Here is an 18,965-nt window from a genome sequence, read left to right as displayed (position 1 = left end):
CATGGATGCCACAGCTGGACAAAGATGGAAAGACCGATGGTTTGTCTTCTAAGCACAATGACATGTTTTTAAACATTGGTGTATGTGTATGCCATTTTTCTACTTTTACTAACGTTTTCAGCTTGTTGCCATAAATAGAGTGAGATATGATAGGGCCAAATATTGACTGACCGTATTTGTTGGACAAACCACTAAACAGAACTTTGTTTAAGTTGTAGGGGGTGACCCAAGGGGTCAGACTGGGGCAGTTAGGGGTTAAATGTCTTGCTCAAGACACCTCAACACATTGCCGGGGCCCGGAATCAAACCTGTGGCCTTCTGGTTTTTTTTCGGGGGGGCTTCTCTACCCATTCAGCTATGGCCACCCCCAAAATTAATCAATGAGTGAGTATTTATTTATTTATAGAGCACATCTAAAATGAAAAAATAATACAATAAAAAAAATAAAAAAATGAATGAGTGAGTAAATGAAGGAATGAATGAGTGAATTAATTGATACATGATTTCATGTCATGACCTTAAAATACAGTCTATCTATCTATCTCTCTCTCGCTGCGTGTGTGCGTGCGTGCGTGCGTTTATTTGTATTGTATTAAAACCATATGTTTTTTGTTTTACTTTGAACAATACCCATCTTCTACGCCAGGTTCTCAAAGTGGGTTCCAGGGGGGGGGGGGGGTCCCCAGCAAAATCTGCTGACATAGCATCAAAAACAGTCTTTAACCCATATACATCAGGCTATTTGAAAATCTAACATATGTGAACTTTTTTTAATTGTACATTCCATTCAAAGTGGGTTGAAAGCACCTTGTGCTGTTGTGAATGGGTAGGTGCAATGTTATCCCATTAAAACCGGAAAAGCGTCTGTGTCATTTTTGGGCGGTGAAACCGCCCCTATAAGTGAGGTTTGGATATTTGTACAACAAATCCTGCGCTGTGATTGGCCAAAAATGTACCCCGCCTAACCCTGCACCGTGATTGGCCAATCACAGTCTATTCAGGACTGTGATTGGCCAGTGTCACATGGCACATGTGCATAGCCCTATATAAGAAACCATAACTTAAAAAAAAACATAAATTTGTTTTTTTTTAAGTTATGGTTTCTTCCATCATAAAGAGTGTTTCAATAAATGTATTTATTTTTTGTACATGATTGGTTGACTCCATTCAGTATTGTGATTAGCTAGCAAGACACCGCCCACTTCACACAGGGTGTGATTTTTTATTTTTGTTCAAAAATAGCAGATGTACAAGCTCACAGCGCGTCACTTCGTGCCGCGCTGCGAGCTTGTACATCTGCCATTTTTGGAAAAATCTTGAAAGTGTGAGAACTTCTGAGTGTAGGTGGTATAAAGGAGTCAGTCAGTTGTAAATGAAGGCAGAGGTAATACAACAGATTAACTACTAGACTATAATTATACTGACAGTGACAACACACAACAATGCAACAATGATACACACACAAACACACACACGCACGCGCACACACGCGAGAAACATTAACACAACAACACTAAATACTAAACCTTAACCATTTATGTACCAAATGGTTCTGCTCTGCTGTGCTTCATAGAACATAAACAACATTTAACCCTTCGTGTACCAAATGGTTCCTCTGTGCATGAAGCAGAGCCCACCATCTTGGTTAGTAGTACGGTGGTGAAAGAAGTGCTTTCTTTAACCCCAATACCACAAAGTAGAGATACTACAAGTAAAACATCTTGTATTCAATCTTTTACTTGAGTAAAAGTGCAAAAGTATTGAATCAAAATAGACATAAAGAACCAAAAGTAATGTTACTCGTTATGCAAAATGAGTCCCATTTCACATGGGTTTTTTTCCACAGCGTTCTAAAATTCCGATTCTGAGCTACAAGCTCACAACGTGTCGCACCTAACCAAAGTATAAAAATTGATTTTTCTTTTTTCCACTTTATTTCGGTTAATTCGGTAAAAAATATTACTCCATGAAGTGTAGATGTCGGAGGTTTTTTCTTTTTCTTTTCTCTTCATTCCAAAAGTGGTTGGGGTCCCTGAGTCCCTGATAACTGAGTATGTTCAAACCACCGCCACCCGCCCCCCCTCTGCGTCCCTGAATGTATCAAAAACTGTAAATTCTCAAGTAAATTAAAAGTACATCAAAATGATATTTAAGTGCAGTCTTTTTACTTTCCACCAGTAATATATTGTTTTACTATATAAAGTTTACATACGGTAATATATAATGTTTTACTATATAGAGTTTACATACGGTAATATATAATGTTTTACCATATAGAGTTTGCCTACAGATCCACATGGTACGACAGGATCTCACATATAGACAGTAGCTTCCACATAATATCACTATATATCAAACAAACTATTCAATGTATCCAACACTCTCTAAAATGATCAGAATATTCATCTGTGCTCAAAGGTGTGTTACACACTTGCCTTATGATGATATTACATATGGGCGGGCAGACACAGACAGACAGACCAGTACGTTTATTTCATTTTTCAAATGAAACTTTGTATTAATTACATTCTTCTGGTATGAAAATACAAGGATTATGATGTAAACAGAGCCCTAAAAGTGTTCCTATAAAAACATTAGTTTACACGGTTTTGATTCCTTACATGAGAAAAGAGCTAAATCAAGTCAAAGTACATTTTCATAAGTGAAGAACCCAATCTTTGTTGATCCATTGAAAACACAGATAAACCTCTCCATTGTGTCTTCCACAGGGTTAAAGCAGACATTTTGGGTGGTGGGTGCGTTTTGTGTGTGTGTGTGTGTGTGTGTGTGTGTGTGTGTGTGTGTGTGTGTGTGTGTGTGTGTGTGTGTGTGTGTGTGTGTGTGTGTGTGTGTGTGTGTGTGTGTGTGTGTGTGTGTGTGTGTGTGTGTGTGTGTGTGTGTGTGTGTGTGTGTGTGTGTGTGTGTGTGTGTGTGTGGAGGGGGATTTCCTCCACATGAAAGGGTGTGTTAATCTGTTGGAGGAGCGAAGGAGGCTGAACAAACATCTCTGCACACCTGAGGATTACACCTGTCTGAGGAGCCAGACCTTAAAGCTCGTCTCCATCAGAGAGACCTGAGAAACACGGGGAAAGAAACTTTTATTCAAAGTAGCCTGCACTGAACCACTTAACCCCTTCATTCCGGGAACACAAGTGTCATTTTAGATTTTTTGCTATTATTTTATACTTTGGGCTGTTCAAAAATAGCAGATCTACAAGCTCATAGTGCCGCGCTATGAGCTTGTAGATCTGCTATTTATTTTTTTTTAATCGTGAACATTTTTGCAAATCTTTGAATATATCTATATTTTTAAAGCGATTTGTTTTTACTTAAATCTTCTGGGGATTTTACAAATGTCTTCTAAATATCCGTTTTTTTAAGAAAAAAAACTTTGCTATAATATCAGTGGTTCTCAAACTTTTTTCATGTCAAGGACCCCCAAAATTATATGTAATTGGCCACGGATCCCCATCTCAAAATAGTTGTGTTCCAGGGACCCCCAGACGCAAAGATTTGAGTTAACAATGTATATATATATATATTGAAAGATTTGCTCACATTTTCACGATTGTTTTCCAAAAATAGCAGATCTACAAGCTTGTAGCGCGGCACAGAGTACGAGCTTGTAGATCTGCTATTTTTGAATAGCCCAAAGAGATCTAAAAATGACACAGATGCGTTCCCGGTCTTAATGGGTTAAAGATTGTCACTTGACTCCATCAGAGAGACCTGAGAAACACGGGTGAAAGAAACCTTTATTCAAAGTAGCCTAGACTTCACTTAACCTCTTAAAACCTCTTCCAGACTTAACAAACTGGACCTGAGTTGTCTCTGTACATGGACAGCTTATTTTTTTGTCTACACCAAATGTCTTTGCCAAAAATGGCCAAGCGTGTCACCACGCTTCGCATCGTGACACGTGGTGAGCTTGTAGATCTGCAATTTTCACTACTTTTGTGCGAGACACTGTTTCTGATGGAGACAAGCGACCCTGGATTACCTTACTGCCCGAGGACGCACGCACACGCACGCACACACACACACACACACACACACACACACACACACACACAAGCAGCTTCAGTTTCGAGTCATTGTCTTCAGATGAACATTGTGAATGAAGGCTGGAAGGTGTAACACTGTCTCCTCCCCTCCCCTTCCCCTTTGTTTATAGGGAGTTTAGGTGAGTTTACCATGTTGCACGTCCTCCACTCCTGACATCACTAAAACATGCTCAACTGGACGTTGGGGGCGGGGCAGATTTAGCTGTTCAAAACACCCCCCTTTTCCAACATTTATAAAACATATCTCTTGTTTACGAGAATGCCCACATTATAACATAAGTACTGTTTTCCCACTATATGTGGATATCCAGCATTTGAGATCATCTGTTGTCCTGCCTTAAACTGTGAGAGGGGTTTTGTGTATGGTGTATGGTGGTGGGGGAGGATGGAGATCTCATTCTCTCTTTTTCAAGGACTAGTAGGTTGACTAGTGTTTTAATGTTCTGTGTTTTGTTTTCTCCATATTTCCTGTGATATTGGTCATCTATTTGGGTTTTTGTCAGCTACGGTACTTGTTTCCCCGTTTTATTCCTCAGTAACTTAATAAAGAATTTTGTAAAATTTACGAAAAAATCTCCTCTCCTCAGATTAGCTGTTCAGACACACACAGACAGACGGACAGACAGGGGAGAAAACATAGTCTCTGGCCTTCGGCCGTCCGGCCTGGTGGAGGTTAAAAAGGCCTAACTCAGTGGCTCTCAAACTTTTTCATTTCAAGGACCCCCAAAATTATATGTATTTGGCCCCCATCTCAAAATGTTTTGTTCCAGGGACCCCCAGAAGCAAAGATTTGAGTAAAAAATGTTCACTTTAGAAAATATGTATTCAAGGGTTCCACACATTGTCACGATAAAAAAAAAAAAGCAGATCTACAAGCTTATGCCGCACTGAGTGCCGCGCTATGAGCTTGTACATCTGATATTGAGACATTTTGCTGGGGGACCCCCTGGAACCCCCCCAAGGACCCCGGGGGTCCCCGGACCCCACTTTGAGAACCAACGGCCTAAAACACTAAAACTAATAAAAAATAAACTAAACTTTTCAAAAAATAAAAAACAAACCAAACTACTAAACACTGAAATTGAACGCCAAAAGTGAAAAATACAAAACTATCATAACCTTCTTCACAAGCTGTCCTGAGAGTTGTACACCTGTTCTGTAAACTGATCTGTCTGATATAGCAGAGAGCAACACTATTGTCTTATTGTGAGCTTCAGGCAGTACTAGCCTACTGTTTGAGTTGACAATGAGACAACGCTGTTGTGTTTACTGCGTGTTTCTGTCATCCAATCACAGCAGCCGCTTGTCCTCGAGGTTCATTTGTGCAATCTGAGCTGGATGGATTGTTTAGACAACATACCCGCGCACGCACACACACACACACACGCACACACACACACACACACACACACACACACACACACACGTCCCGCACATACGCACGCACGCACGCACGCACACGGCCTGCACGCACGCACGCATGCACGCGCATGCACACCACTGTTTCTATACATGCTGAATTAATAGGGAACAATGTGTCAATACAGATACAGTTAGTGTGAGAGGGCGGGGCCCTTCAGGGAACTCACGTGTGTGCGTGTGCTTGTGTGTGTGCGTGTGCATGTGTGTGTGCGTGTGCGTGTGCATGTGCGTGTGCATGTGTGTGTGTGTACATGCGTGTGTGTGTGTGTGTGTGTGTGCGTGTGTATGTGTGTGTTTGTGTTTGTGTATGTGTGTGTGTGGTTGTGTGTGTGTGTGTGTGTGTGTGTGTGTGCTTATTATTACACCTGTGAGGGCCCCGTGGCAATAAAATGAGTAGAGTTTGTTCCTATTCAAAGTGAACTAATGTGCAGTGGTTGAACAAGTACTCTGTTACAAGTAAAAGACCTGTATTCATACTTTTAGTTGAGTAAAAGTACTAAAGTATTGGCATCAACATACTTAAAGTACCAAAGTAAAAGTACAAAAACTTCAATCTGACACATTGCCCCCTGGTGTGACTATTGTCATGGCAGACCCCTGAACAGTGTACGCCTCGCTGGCCCACATGTTACTTTTGTGACGTCCACCGTCTACCTATTAGGCAATATTAATATAGGATTATGAGTCTAGTTTAGACACGACCTTTGACACAATCCTGTTTCTGGTTTGACCCCAGTGTTGATTTTGACAGCAAACTTTTATTTCGTTTTAGTCAAAAGTCTTTTGAATAAAATTCCATTTAGTTTTAATCATATTTTAGTCATCTGAAATGTTTTAGTTTTTGTCTAGTTTTAATCGACTAAATATCATAAGATTATAATTGACTAAATCTACAGTTGATTTAGTCGACTAAAATGTATTTTTCCGGTGCCTTGATGGCGTCATAATGGCTGATTTTACACTTGGTTGCGTGCTGAAAATAGCCGATCTACAGGCTCACAATGCGTCGCAGCACGACGCGTTGTGAGCTTGTAGATCTGCTATTTTCAGAGCGCAACACCAGAGAGCGCAACCAAACATAAAATGACTTGTCTTTTAGTTCTACTGGATCTCTTCTCTACTAGTCCTTCCCTCGCATTTTAGTCTAGTTTTTATTTGTTGACGAAATTGTCAATATATTTAGTCCTGGTTCTAGTTATCGTAGCTTAGTTTTTATTTAGTTTTTCGTCAGTGAAAATGATCGGCGGTAGTCGACGAACATTTATCGCCATAGTTTTAGTCGACGAAATCAACACTGTTTGACACAAAGTTTGACCTGAAGGTCCAAATTAAATTTCTCCCCTAAGCAAGTAGGTACAGTAGACTCACTTAGCCCAGTTTTTTTGTCAGCACGTGCACAGGAGCCCTGGGTTCAAATCTGGGTTGGAACAGGGAAGGTTACATGGTGTAGCTTTAAGTACAGCACTTGCATAAAATGTGTTGGTTATTTTCCACCGCTGCATGTCAGTAAGATGAGAAGAGTGTTTGTATTCACAGTGAATGAATGTGAGATGAGAGACAGAACACTAAGTGGATACAGCCTGCAGGCCGCGCTCACTACAACAACAACACAATGGATGGATGGACACAAACTAAGAGCTTTCCTAGGTTTCTAGTCTCTTGAGCCACGCTGTTGACTCACACAATTTTCACAATACTTCTATCATACTGTCTGTGCAAGGAAAGCGCATGAAAACGACCCAGGAGTGAAGCAGATGTCCCCGCCTGCTTCCACACTTCCATTTCAGTCTTTGAAGTCGCATAATTTGTCCTACTTCACATCAAATTAGTCAAAGCATAGCGTTGCTGTCGTCGGTTGCTGTTGTATCTCCAAATGACATTCTCCACTCCAATTCCCTACTTCATCCTGCATGAGTGTCGAGCAAAAGTAGTGAAAATAACCGATCTACAATTTCACAGTGCGTCGCACTGCGACAAACTGTGACCCAGTGTTACCCTTTTTTTTCTGGTAGAAAGCCTCGAGGCGAGACTTCATCATTCTGCACATTTCGCACAGATCTGCAACCGGACATTTCACACAGATAGTGTACTTTTCTATCTTTTTTAACTCAAACATTTTGATTTCTTTTGGTGGGCTTTGATTCTTTCTTTAGTTGTTGGCATGGCTCGGATATCCCAACCGCTAATCCGACCATATATGGGGATTTGTATATTTGTCTACACTATTTGGAGAACCGCAGATCAGACCAACTTCACACTGGGCACCTCTGGGTACCTCTGTGTTTGATCGGTCAGGTGGTTCTCAAGAAAAGCAAAGGACGGCCACACACATAGATTATGCAAATGTGTAGATAATTAGCAGACACACACTGATATAAAACAAGGCGAGGTCTAATAAGGGCGTGTCTTCATGTGGATCTTGGACTTCTGTGGTCAGTCTGGGATGTCAATCATCTATGATATATCTATGACATCATGACCAGTGGTGTAAAGTAACTAAGTACATTTACTCAAGTATTGTACTTAGGTATACTTTTGAGGAGTTTTTACATTACTGGAGTATTTCCCATTTTCAATACTTTTACTTCTACTCCACTACTTCTCAGTGGCAATTATTGTACTTTTACTCCACTACAATTATTTGACAGCTTTAGTTACTAGTTACTTTGTAGATTTAGATTATTATCAGAAAACATACATTAACCACTTCAGCCCTATATACATTTCGGCTATTTGAAAATAGCAGAACTACAAGCTCACAAGGTGTCGCGATGCGACACATTGTGAGCTTGTAGATCTGCTATTTTCAAAAGATTTGTATACATTATGAACTTGTGAAATGGGACATTCTGCACAATGAGTACTTTTACTTTTATTACTTTAAGTATATTTTGATGCCAATACTTTTGTACTTTTACTCAAGTAACATTTTGATTTCCGGACTTTTACTTGTAACAGAGTATTTCTACACTGCAGTATTGATACTTTTACTTAAGTAAAAGATGCGAGTAATTTTTCCACAACTGATCATGATCATTTATCTTTGTCTTTAACTATTTTTTCGGCTGTTATTTTTTTCTATTGTTGGTACTACCCATGGCTGTCAGTTCCCACCTGATGTTGTGTGGCAGTTCCAACCGATCCAGACCGTACCAAATAACTGCTAGCTTGCACAACGTCTTTAGACTTGGACTTAAGTCTAAGATGTACAGGTCATCAGCCTCCTTGTATCCTCCAAATCCTTCAAAGAGGATGATACGATCTCCCGACATGCAACTTCCAGGAGAAAGTCTCTGGATTGAACTTCCACAAATCATTAAAGAACCGGCGGTTCTGGGGGCAAGCGCAGCCACCAAATAGGTACAGCTCTCCATTGTAGGTAAAGGCTGAGTGATCCTCACGTCTTCCTGGAAGAAGCTGTGCAGAAGGTGTGCTCAGCCACCTGCTTGTGTTTGTGTCAAATACACTGATGCTGTTGTTGTGGTGGCCCGAGCTCACCCGCCCCCCAAATACGAACATCTTTGTCCCGATGATGATGGCTGAGAAATGCACTGAAGCAGGTGGTGGAGTGCCTCTGGTGTTAATTAAAAACCAGACCATTGAGGTGGTGTCCAACTTGTCTTTATTGTGTCCACTAGCCGAGCAATATCCTCCATAGACATACATGACCTTCCCCAAGACACAGGCTGAGTGGCCCGTCCTCTTCTCTGGAACAGTCCCTGAAACCTTGGGCATGGACCACCAGTGGGCGTCGACATCATATGCATAAAGCACATCGCTGTAAGTAAGACCTGCCCTAAGAATACCCTACCAAAAGGAGTAAAGGAGTGTAAAACCCTACTCACTTTCAAAACTGCCCTAAAGATACACCTTCAGGAGGCTGCAATTCGAAAATGGCCCCTGTCTAAGTCTTAACCTACCCCCCCTACCCCCCCTCCTTCATTTTCCTCTTTTGTATATATATATTTTTTTTTCTCTCGTCATACCAGTAACCTGAAAACTGTTTGTATGACATTCTGTATAGTAGTGTGTATATCTGTCTGCCTCTTATATGACATCCATCAGGATTTGTGTGCATGGGGTTCTCATCTTAAACAAGCTTAGTGCTTAATGAGAGTTTCCAGTTTAGTAGACCTTGTATTGTGAATTTGTACTTCCATGTACTGTTATGTACTGTCATGTACTATTCTCATGTCTTTCTAAATAAACTACATCAATCAAAAAAAACTCCCCAGATGTCATCTTTCTGTGTTGTGAGCTTGTACGATGGCTTGTAGATCGGCTTGGTGAATGTTCCCCCAGAATAGGGATGCTAGGGTTCAAGTTGTTATTAAATGTCAAGTACAAAGTTATTTTCAATCTGTCCTAAGGGAGACACTCCAATATAATCATATTTGAACTGGGGACCCCCCCCCCCCCCACCGTCACAAGCACTTGGAATTTGAGGCATTACATTTAGTTTGACTTGGTTCCACAGATACATATTGCAAAAATAGACGAACTACAAGCTCACAACGCTTCGCAGTGCGAGGCGTTGTGAGCTTGTAGATCGTCTATTTTGCCTCTTACGAAATATTTGACAATTTGGTCAATTTGATCTTAAAAGTCATTAAATTGTAACTTTAGAAATATGCAGATACCCTGCATACACTTACACTTTATGTTGGTTTGTTAGTGCGAGGCGTTGTGAGCTTGTAGATCATCTATTTTCACAATGTTTGCCTCTTTCTTACGTAATATTTGACAGTTTGGTCAATTTGATATTAAAAAGTTCTTAAAGGTCATTAAATTGTAACTTTAGAAATAGATACCAGATACCCTGCATACACTTACACTGTATGTTGGTTTGCTAACCGTTGAGTGAGAAAACAATGTTGCACATTAAGCTAATCATCTGGGGACCCCCCCCCCAAAAAAAAAATTACGACCCCCTTGGAACCCTTGCTGTATAGAAAGATGTACTGTACATACCGTAATCGGGTCATACCTGAAATGTGACCTGTACAGACATGGTTACAACTGTGCTCCGTACATTAACCACTTATTAGCCTTATTATACTTTCAACATTTTTATTGAGTACTTGAGCAAATGTACACCACTGACTGTTGGCGAGAACACTTGATCTATGTATGTAGGGGCCTGTTGTGCCATTATATACACATTATAGCATGTTAATAAATACACACTTCTGTTATCACTGCTTTCATACTTTCAAGATTACATTATTTATTTATGTATGAATGTGTCATTATATACATACACATTATGACGGTGGTTTTATACACCATAATTCACCAAAAGGAAGATTACAATCTAAAACTGGAAGCATAATATTGCAAGCAGTAAATTGCAAAGGAAATCAAGCTGCAAAAAAGGAAATTAAGCTGCATGGTGTTACTGCCACCTTCTGGATAAAAACGTTAAATACAGTTTTGGGAATTGTCATAGAGGGGTTGTCTCCATTTCAGACAGTGATGAGCAGGGGTGCAACAGTTAATCAAACTAATCAATTTAAGTTATAAGAAAAACAATCAATAATTTAATACAATATTAATAATCTATCCCTGTTTTCGGGCATGTCATGTCAAAAAGTTTCCAAAAAAATCCCAAATAGTGAAAATAGCTCTACAAGCACACAAGTAGTCACAATGCAACACATTGTGAACTTGCTGATTGGCAATTTTTACAATTTTTTGCACGTTACCGTTGTTCGGTAGTTTAATACAACATTTAAGTGGTTAATCAATTTGATGTTATTTAAATGTACAAAAACATTATACAAACTGAGCTTCTCAATTATTTGATCAAAACATTAACAGTAATCTACAATCTACACAACGTCTTACAACGTGACACGTTGTGAGCTTGTAGATGAGCTTGTTTTAAAATACATAAATAAATGTGTACTTGTCCCCACGGACCCTCATCTGAAAAAAATTGTGCCAGGGACCCCTGTACCAGATTTGGAAAATATTCCATACATTTAGCACTTTCTTTCTCAAGACGTCTTTGAAAATAGCAGATCTACAAGCTCACAATGCGTCGCATCGCCACGCGTTGTGACCTAGTGGCCGTTAGAAGAGTTGCAGAGACATGACACCCATATCATTCGAATCAGCGTCCTCCAATTAGGCCTGGTCAACAAGGTCCCTTGCCTTCCAGGAATCGCCAGGTTTTTGGTGCAAGGCTTAAAACGGGTCAGCTGTTTTAACGCTGTGCTTCATCCCCTTTGCAACAAGTTTGCGCTGGGAGCCAGCATGCTGAAGAAGTGGAAGCGTTCTCCCATCTTGCTGGGGCTGGTCAGCATGTTATAACTTTGGATCAGCTGCTTCTTGGTGGACGGGTCGGTGCAGTTCCTCAACAGGACCTGAAGTCGGGTGTCGATGCCCATGTTCTTCAGGAAGTGTCTCTGTGTGACGGGTCCCAGACAGGCCACGCCCCCCACCCCGGCCAGGCACCTCAGGTAGCTGAAATCTACGTCAGCCGTGAGGTCAGCACAGCCCGGAGACAACAGCACATCATGCAGCTGGTGACCTTTGAACCCTCTAAAGGTGTCCATCTTGGTTCCGTTGTGGCCATAGTCTGCGATGAGAGCCGCGCCCCCATCTTCTGCAATCCGATTGGCCAGTTGCTGGATGATAACCCCGCCTTCTGGACACACCTCAACATGTTGTCTCGTCTCATCTCTCTGTATGAGGGTGCAGGCCAGGGTGGGGTTGGGGACAATGACGAACCTCAGCTGGCCAGGTCTCTCTTGGTCTATGTCCACCATCACTTCCCTCCAGCCTCGCTCTGTTCTCTGGAACTTGTGGATTGGCAGAGCATCAAAGAACTCGTGAGCCAGATAGATGCTGAATCCTCGGGGTACATGGTCCAGGCTTCGGTACCAGGAGCAGGGCAGGCCTGTGGTGGTGGTACCATGTCGGTAGCATGGGTCATCTTCGGTAGCAGACGCCTGGTTCTGCTCCCCAGTCAGACAGGTGGCCTGGATCTGGCTCAGAACCGGGCTGACCTCCACCAGGTGGACCGACACCGACGTCTGACCCAGAACCGGGTGCAGCTGACCGAACGCTCGGAGGACGTCACTGGCCAAGGAGCCTCGTCCTGGGCCAAACTCCACCAGCTGCAGCTGCCTGGGGCTCCCTGCTCCCATCCACTCACTCACACACCAAACACCTAGCAGCTCTCCAAAGATCTGACTGATTTCTGGTGATGTGATGAAGTCTCCCTCTGGACCCAGCATGTCGTTGCGCACATAATAACCCGTCACTGGGTTGGTGAGCACTTCTCTCATGTACTCGGCCACTGAAATGGGACCGGTGGCTTTTATTTTGGTGGTCAGGTGTCTCAGCATGGAGGGACCGTGTCTCTGCTGCTCCCGGGAGCTGGAGTTGGAGGAACAACGTCTGCTGGCTGCCACTCTCCATCTCACTGATGCCAGTGGAAGAAAATGGGGAAACAGCGACTCTGTTTACAATGTGCAGAGTTCTCATTCTGCTACGTGTGTTTTCCTTCTTCATGTCATTCCCATGTAACTCCTAGGAGGAAGTGACGTAACAGCACAGCACAACAAACTTCCCGATTGGCTAAAAGGGCGGGCATGGATTTGTAGCTGTATTTTGTAGCATGTCTTCAAGAGTTCATATGGACCCTTGGCAGGCTACGGAGAAGGAGAATCAGTGGGACCGGCTCCATGCAAGGTGTCTACTTGGGCTGTAAAGCCAGCTAATATGGTTCTTATTTTATACGTTTGGCTGCGGTGCTAGTGTCATTATGGGGATGTCGGTCATATCAATATATCGAGCAAGCGATGTCAGTTATGCCCAAAGATAGGGTCTATGATGTCAGTCTTGGATGTTTCGGTTAGATTCATATATGGGGCTCCAGAAGAGGCTCTCTGATGTCAGAGATAGGTATGTTAGTTATCTCCATAATAGAAGTCTAGGAGAGTCTCTGATGTCAGACTTGGGTAGGTCGGTTGTCTCCATATATGGGGATCGCCATATATGGGAAGATTGCCACGGTCTACCTTGCGGTTGTGTCCATTTATGGCTCAGTGGTTCTCAAAGTGGGGTCCAGGGACTTTCAGGGTTCATTTAGGGGGTTCTAGATCGACCCTTACAAGTCAGAGTTACTGCCAGAGTTGAGGGGGGTCCTTGACATTAAAACGTTTGAGAACCACTGATGATTTAAAAGTGAAATGGTTATAACGTTTGAGCACTAGGGGGAGCCTCTCGCTGCACTTTGTGTAATCTTTTGACCCCTGGGTGTAGATCTGAAGTCAACGCGACCTGTTGCTGTGATGATCGCATCAGTTTGGTGATTTTTTACAAAAGTGGTGAGCTTGACAAAATGCAGGTAGCTTAAATCACGATATCTAGTACGATATCTGGTTTATACTGTCCACGTCTACCAGACACAATTCTACAGTGCGGCTAGCATCACCTCTGGCCTAACCCATCCCTCAACACACCACCTTTATCCAACTAACTATATTATACTGGAGAGAGGCAAGTTCTTTTCAACATTTAAACAATTAAATTAATTTCAAATGAGCTTTATTGGCATGAGAAAACACGTGTGGAGCTCAAGGCATTATATCATAGATTTAGCAAAGGTAGGATGTGGTACAACACACTTTCAAAGAACAAGGGTGTGTTGTACTAGGAGAAGGTTTTTGCGGAGAAGGCTCACCCGTAGAAGCAAGCTAGAGCGTGACAACAGTCACCGCCCGTAGTAAGTGGCGGGGATCCAAAGCCACTCGTGGCGTTCCTTCTCCGTAAGGGCGTCTAAAGGTGGCAGGGGATCTGAAGATACTTGGCTTAGAAGGGTCGCGTGGGTTGTATGACAATTAGGATCCTAGCACTGCACGCCTTACGTGTCTCATAGTAGTCTTGCAGCACCGTCCTGGTTGTTTTCCTGATGGTAACCACAGACAACTTTGCAAAGTCTATATTGCAAAGCTTTGATAAACAAAATGATGAGTGGTCATTCGAAGTCAAAGGGAGAATTGAATATTATCATAGTGATCTATATGCTGCACACTGCGTGTATCATCACGTTTGTAGCACACATTTCCGGTGTGAGCGTGATGTGCCCATGCAATTTCAGACTGATTGTGCTCCAAAGCGGAGGAAGTCTGGAAGGCCAAAGAATGAGGACCAAGAACAAGCCTTCTCAAAAATGTCTGCTTACTTTGAAATGAATGATGATGGACAGCTGACTGTTTCTGACCAGGCCAATTCCATCCCATATGGTAAACGATACCTAAAAAGACAGCTGATGGAACGGTATGCAAATGCCATATGTATTGCAGAAGGAGATTGCCAAGATTGCATTGTTGAAAACATCACACATCCTCAGATCCTACTTCAACAACACAAAACAAAAAGGTGATGAAGAGAGAAAAGTACTTGAAACAGCTGCAAGACTCATAAAAGGTGACATAATAACAAATGGGCAACCTGTTAATGAGTACCCAACTACAGAGACACTCAAACACCCTTGATTATATTCCAGAATCACTCCACATTGTGTTAAATGCTTTGTTTGTTGGTAAAGACAGCTGCTAGCATTGGCCATGCAATCATACAGGCAGTCCGACCGTGAGCTGTCCTTGCCTTGCAGTGCAAATGCACCACTTAAACCGGTCTAAGTTTGTTGTAGATATGTTGAGTAAGATGGGATTCTGCTGATCCTATGCTGAATTACAGAGGTTTGAAATGAATGCCGCAAATTGTACTGCACCAAACATACTTGGTAAGGATATTGATGTGTTGAACACAGACGTATTATTTGCAGCGGACAATGTACATCATAATATTCTTAGAGGACAGAAGACAGACCAAAGGATCCTGAGGGTCAAAATCAATTAACTGAATATTGTACAGAGGTCAAAAGTTGCGATAATAGATGATCACTTTATGTTTGCAGAGACTCGCAGAATGTAACAAGATGGTTGATCTGCTTTGGGAGTTATCGTTCAATTTCAAACATGAGCCACGTCTGCCTGACGTCTGCAGAGAAGGCTTGCAATGCTGATGTGTTGCTCAGAATAAAGGAACAACTCAGAAGCAAAACGGAATCCTTGAAATCCTCTTGCAGGACTGCTGCCCTGTGGTTACAGTATTGCTCTGTGGTCAATGTACCTGGAGATGCTGATGTAGACATAGTAACGGCTGCAGCTGATGCATCTCTTCTTCACACCACTACGCTGATTGAAGAAGATACAGATCTCCTTGTCTCCTTTACTATGCACAGCGAGATAGTAAGGGCCTTTATTTCAAATCAGACAAGTCAAAGGCTACTGGCAGTGTATGAAATGAACCATTTAAAAGTACTCAGACATGATATGTGTTCTCAGTTGATGTTCATCCATGCTGTGACTGTCTGTGACACAACTTCTCGGATCTTCGGGGCTGGCAAAAAAACTGCTTTCCAGAAGCTTGTAAAGGGGGATCCTGTCCTTCAGTCTTGTGCCAATGCATTCACTGTCCCAAACCAGACCACAGAGGTGATCGATGACCTTGGGTGCCAAGTGTATAGGCTGTCCTCTTTGGTGGAAAGTGCACCGATTTGCTTGCAAAAATGTGAACATTTTCAAGCAAGAAGGTTGTCTCAGCTTCATCAACTGTAACGCCTGAACGTCTGCCACCAACTGAATCTGCTAGCGAATTTCACTGTCGTAGAGCATACTACCAGATCATGATCTGGATGAGAACAGAAGATGGTATGGATGCCCTGAACTGGGGATGGAGCCAGCAGAACAATAGATTTGTCCCACTCATGTCAACAATGAATGTTGCTCCAGTCTCTTGAAGGTCATTCATTGTAACTGTTCCGCTACCTGCAAGACACTCCGCTGCTCTTGCAGAAAATATGGACTACCTTGTACTACTGTCTGTGGACCATGTCAACTTCAGGGATGTGGCAATCCACTTAACAAATTGGAGTCTGAGTAAGACCACAATTATTGTGCACACCAAAACCACCTTTCTAGGTTGAATAGTAACCAATGCCAAATATATAACCAATTTAAGCTTCAGGCAGCCATCTTGATTTTTTGCATATTTTTTAAGCATGTGTAGGAGTACCAGAATCTGTTCTAAAAATCCTTTGTGAATCTTTTTTTCATTTGAGATATTGCCATTTTAATCTCCCGGCATCCATCTTGGACGCCATCTTAAAAATGACGTGTTTCAGGGTGGTATAGTTTCCTAGATTTTTGGCATGTACTTAAGCATGCATAGAGGTACCAGAATCAGTTGAAAAATCCTTTGAAACATTATTTCCATTTGAGAATATATACATTTTAAGCTCCCGGCAGCCATCTTGGACACCATCTTGAAAATGACGGCTTTCCAGGACGTAGATATTATTTAGCATACCAAATACTACCAGAATCCATTGAAAAACATTTTGTATATATATTTACTCACCTTACTCACCTTACTCACCTAACAGCACCTAACAGCAATCGGTCTTTGATTCTGACTAGAGCATTAGACAGAGAGCCTCCAGAAGCACATAGAGTCGACCAAGGAGTCATGTAGAACTTCAGCTCTCTGGATTCAGTACATGGTCATGGTAGACATCCTACGGAAATATACAACTGTAGAACGCACAGGGAACTGCGCCTTACATCTTCAGGCTGTCCAGGACATGCTACCCTATCTGGCAGCACCAGGACACACTCTTTACACCAATTCTGCCAGGGTGTGTGCAGCGGATGCACAACCTTAAGGATGAACATGGTCAGGTCTCTCACCTGACCTGATCATTGAGCTGGTTCTGAGATGTTTAAAGCAGGGCAGGGCAGAGGACAGGCCCAGACCATGACAGGTTCATCCTAGACTTGGTGACGGAGGTGGACTGAGGATGATGATGATGATGATGTTTGAATCCCTTCTACGTTTAGTTTAATGGTGGGGTGCAATCAGCTATGATTTCATTTGGGTATAATTCAGTCACAGGCAAGAGGACAGGTCATTGTATACCACACATCGGTACACACATGCAGAAACACATGTTAACGTTCACACAGCCACACAGGAGAAGTGTTCCTTCTGCACTCAATCAATACACAGATACAATAATGTCACGTTTCCAATGCATGTGTGTTCATTCATAATGTATTTTTGTAGAGACACCAAATGTCAGGATGTGTCTCCTTGTGTTTTATTTTGTAGTGACATTTAGTGTCCTCTTCAGTAGGTTTTACTTTACTGTTGTGTTCCTTTTATTTTGTAGTAGTGTTCCTAGTGTTTCCTGTCTAACCTAGTTACCTGTCTTGTCTCACCTCCCTGTGATTATTAGTTATCTCCACCTGTGTCCTGTTAGGCCCCTAGCCTATCCATGTGTTGATTGACAGTTGTGTACACCTGTGTATGGTTATCCCTGTGTATATATAAACCCTCAGATTGTTGTGCTCTCTGCCAGACCTGAAAGTTGCTGTGGTGTCTTGTTGTAATCCCAGCTCATCGTGTTTTCAGTATTCTCCTGCACTTATCTACCCGTTCTGTAGTTTGGGAGAATACATTATTTGCATTTGTCCTGTTCTCCCTCAGTTATGCTTTTGTTTTAACCATGAATAGTCCCATTGAGATAAAAAAAATATTTTACAAGGGACTCCTAGTCAGAACAGCAGCACGTGAAGCTGAGCATAAAAACACACAAAATCAACATAAAACATTAAATCCAATAAACAGCGGTATGGCGTTAAAATGCCAGGACAGCATGGCTGTTTTTAAAATTAGGATTGAGGACTACTTGACCACTGTCAGATAAAGAAACATGTTTTTTTCAAAAGGATTTAGAAGACATTTGTAGAATCCCCCAGAAGCAAAGATTTGAGTTACAAATGTTCGCTTTAAACAGTACATATATTCCAAGATTTGCACAAATGTTCACGTTTTTAAAATAAATAGCAGATCTACAAGCTCATAGCGTGGCACTCTGTGACGTGCTATGAGCTTGTTGATCAGCTATTTTTGAATAGCCAAAGCAATCTAAAAGTGACACAGATGCGTTCCCCGGTCTAAATGGGTTAAGATAAGTGTTACACCATGTGGTTCCTACACTCCCGTCTCACCATTGTTGGCTCTGTGCTGAACAGATTTTTGTAGATTTTTATTTTAGAGATGGGTTGGGTTCCTTGTGTGGTCATCCATTTGTAAAAGGGTCGACATGAACTTGTAGGTATTGCGTTTACATATTTTTTTAGATGTGAACCGAGTGAAATAGTGCTTGTTTTCACATAGATATTGATTTTACAATCATTAAATATGGTCGCTGATTCCGAATATGTTGGTGCCATCATCGTCAGATACCCGGAAGTGCCTCACGGTAAATAGTTTGAGGCTTAACATATCATTAATCATATACTTGGTGTGTGTGTGTGTGTGTGTGTGTGTGTGTGTGTGTGTGTGTGTGTGTGTGTGTGTGTGTGTGTGTGTGTGTGTGTGTGTGTGTGTGTGTGT

At 42.0% G+C, this 18,965-nt stretch overlaps 1 protein-coding gene across 1 annotated transcript; it reads right to left on the bottom strand.

Moving 5' to 3' along the window:
- Positions 1-11,707: 11,707 nt before the first annotated feature.
- Positions 11,708-16,316, bottom strand: LOC308105835 (protein arginine methyltransferase NDUFAF7, mitochondrial-like; the record flags this gene model as incomplete). The annotated part of the gene is made up of 4 exons (XM_080456758.1): positions 11,708-12,918; positions 14,366-14,406; positions 15,636-15,737; positions 16,186-16,316. The coding sequence occupies 4 exons, from the start codon at positions 16,314-16,316 to the stop codon at positions 11,708-11,710; spliced, it is 1,485 nt and encodes a 494-aa protein (XP_080312884.1).
- Between the last annotated feature and the right edge of the window lie 2,649 nt (positions 16,317-18,965).

This window comes from Gymnoscopelus braueri (assembly GCF_963280865.1).
Source record: "Gymnoscopelus braueri genome assembly, chromosome: 18".
In the NCBI taxonomy this organism is placed as follows: Eukaryota; Metazoa; Chordata; class Actinopteri; order Myctophiformes; family Myctophidae; genus Gymnoscopelus; species Gymnoscopelus braueri.
The sequence above is the reverse complement of the archived record's forward strand: the minus strand, read 5'-3'. Positions and strand labels throughout refer to the sequence as shown.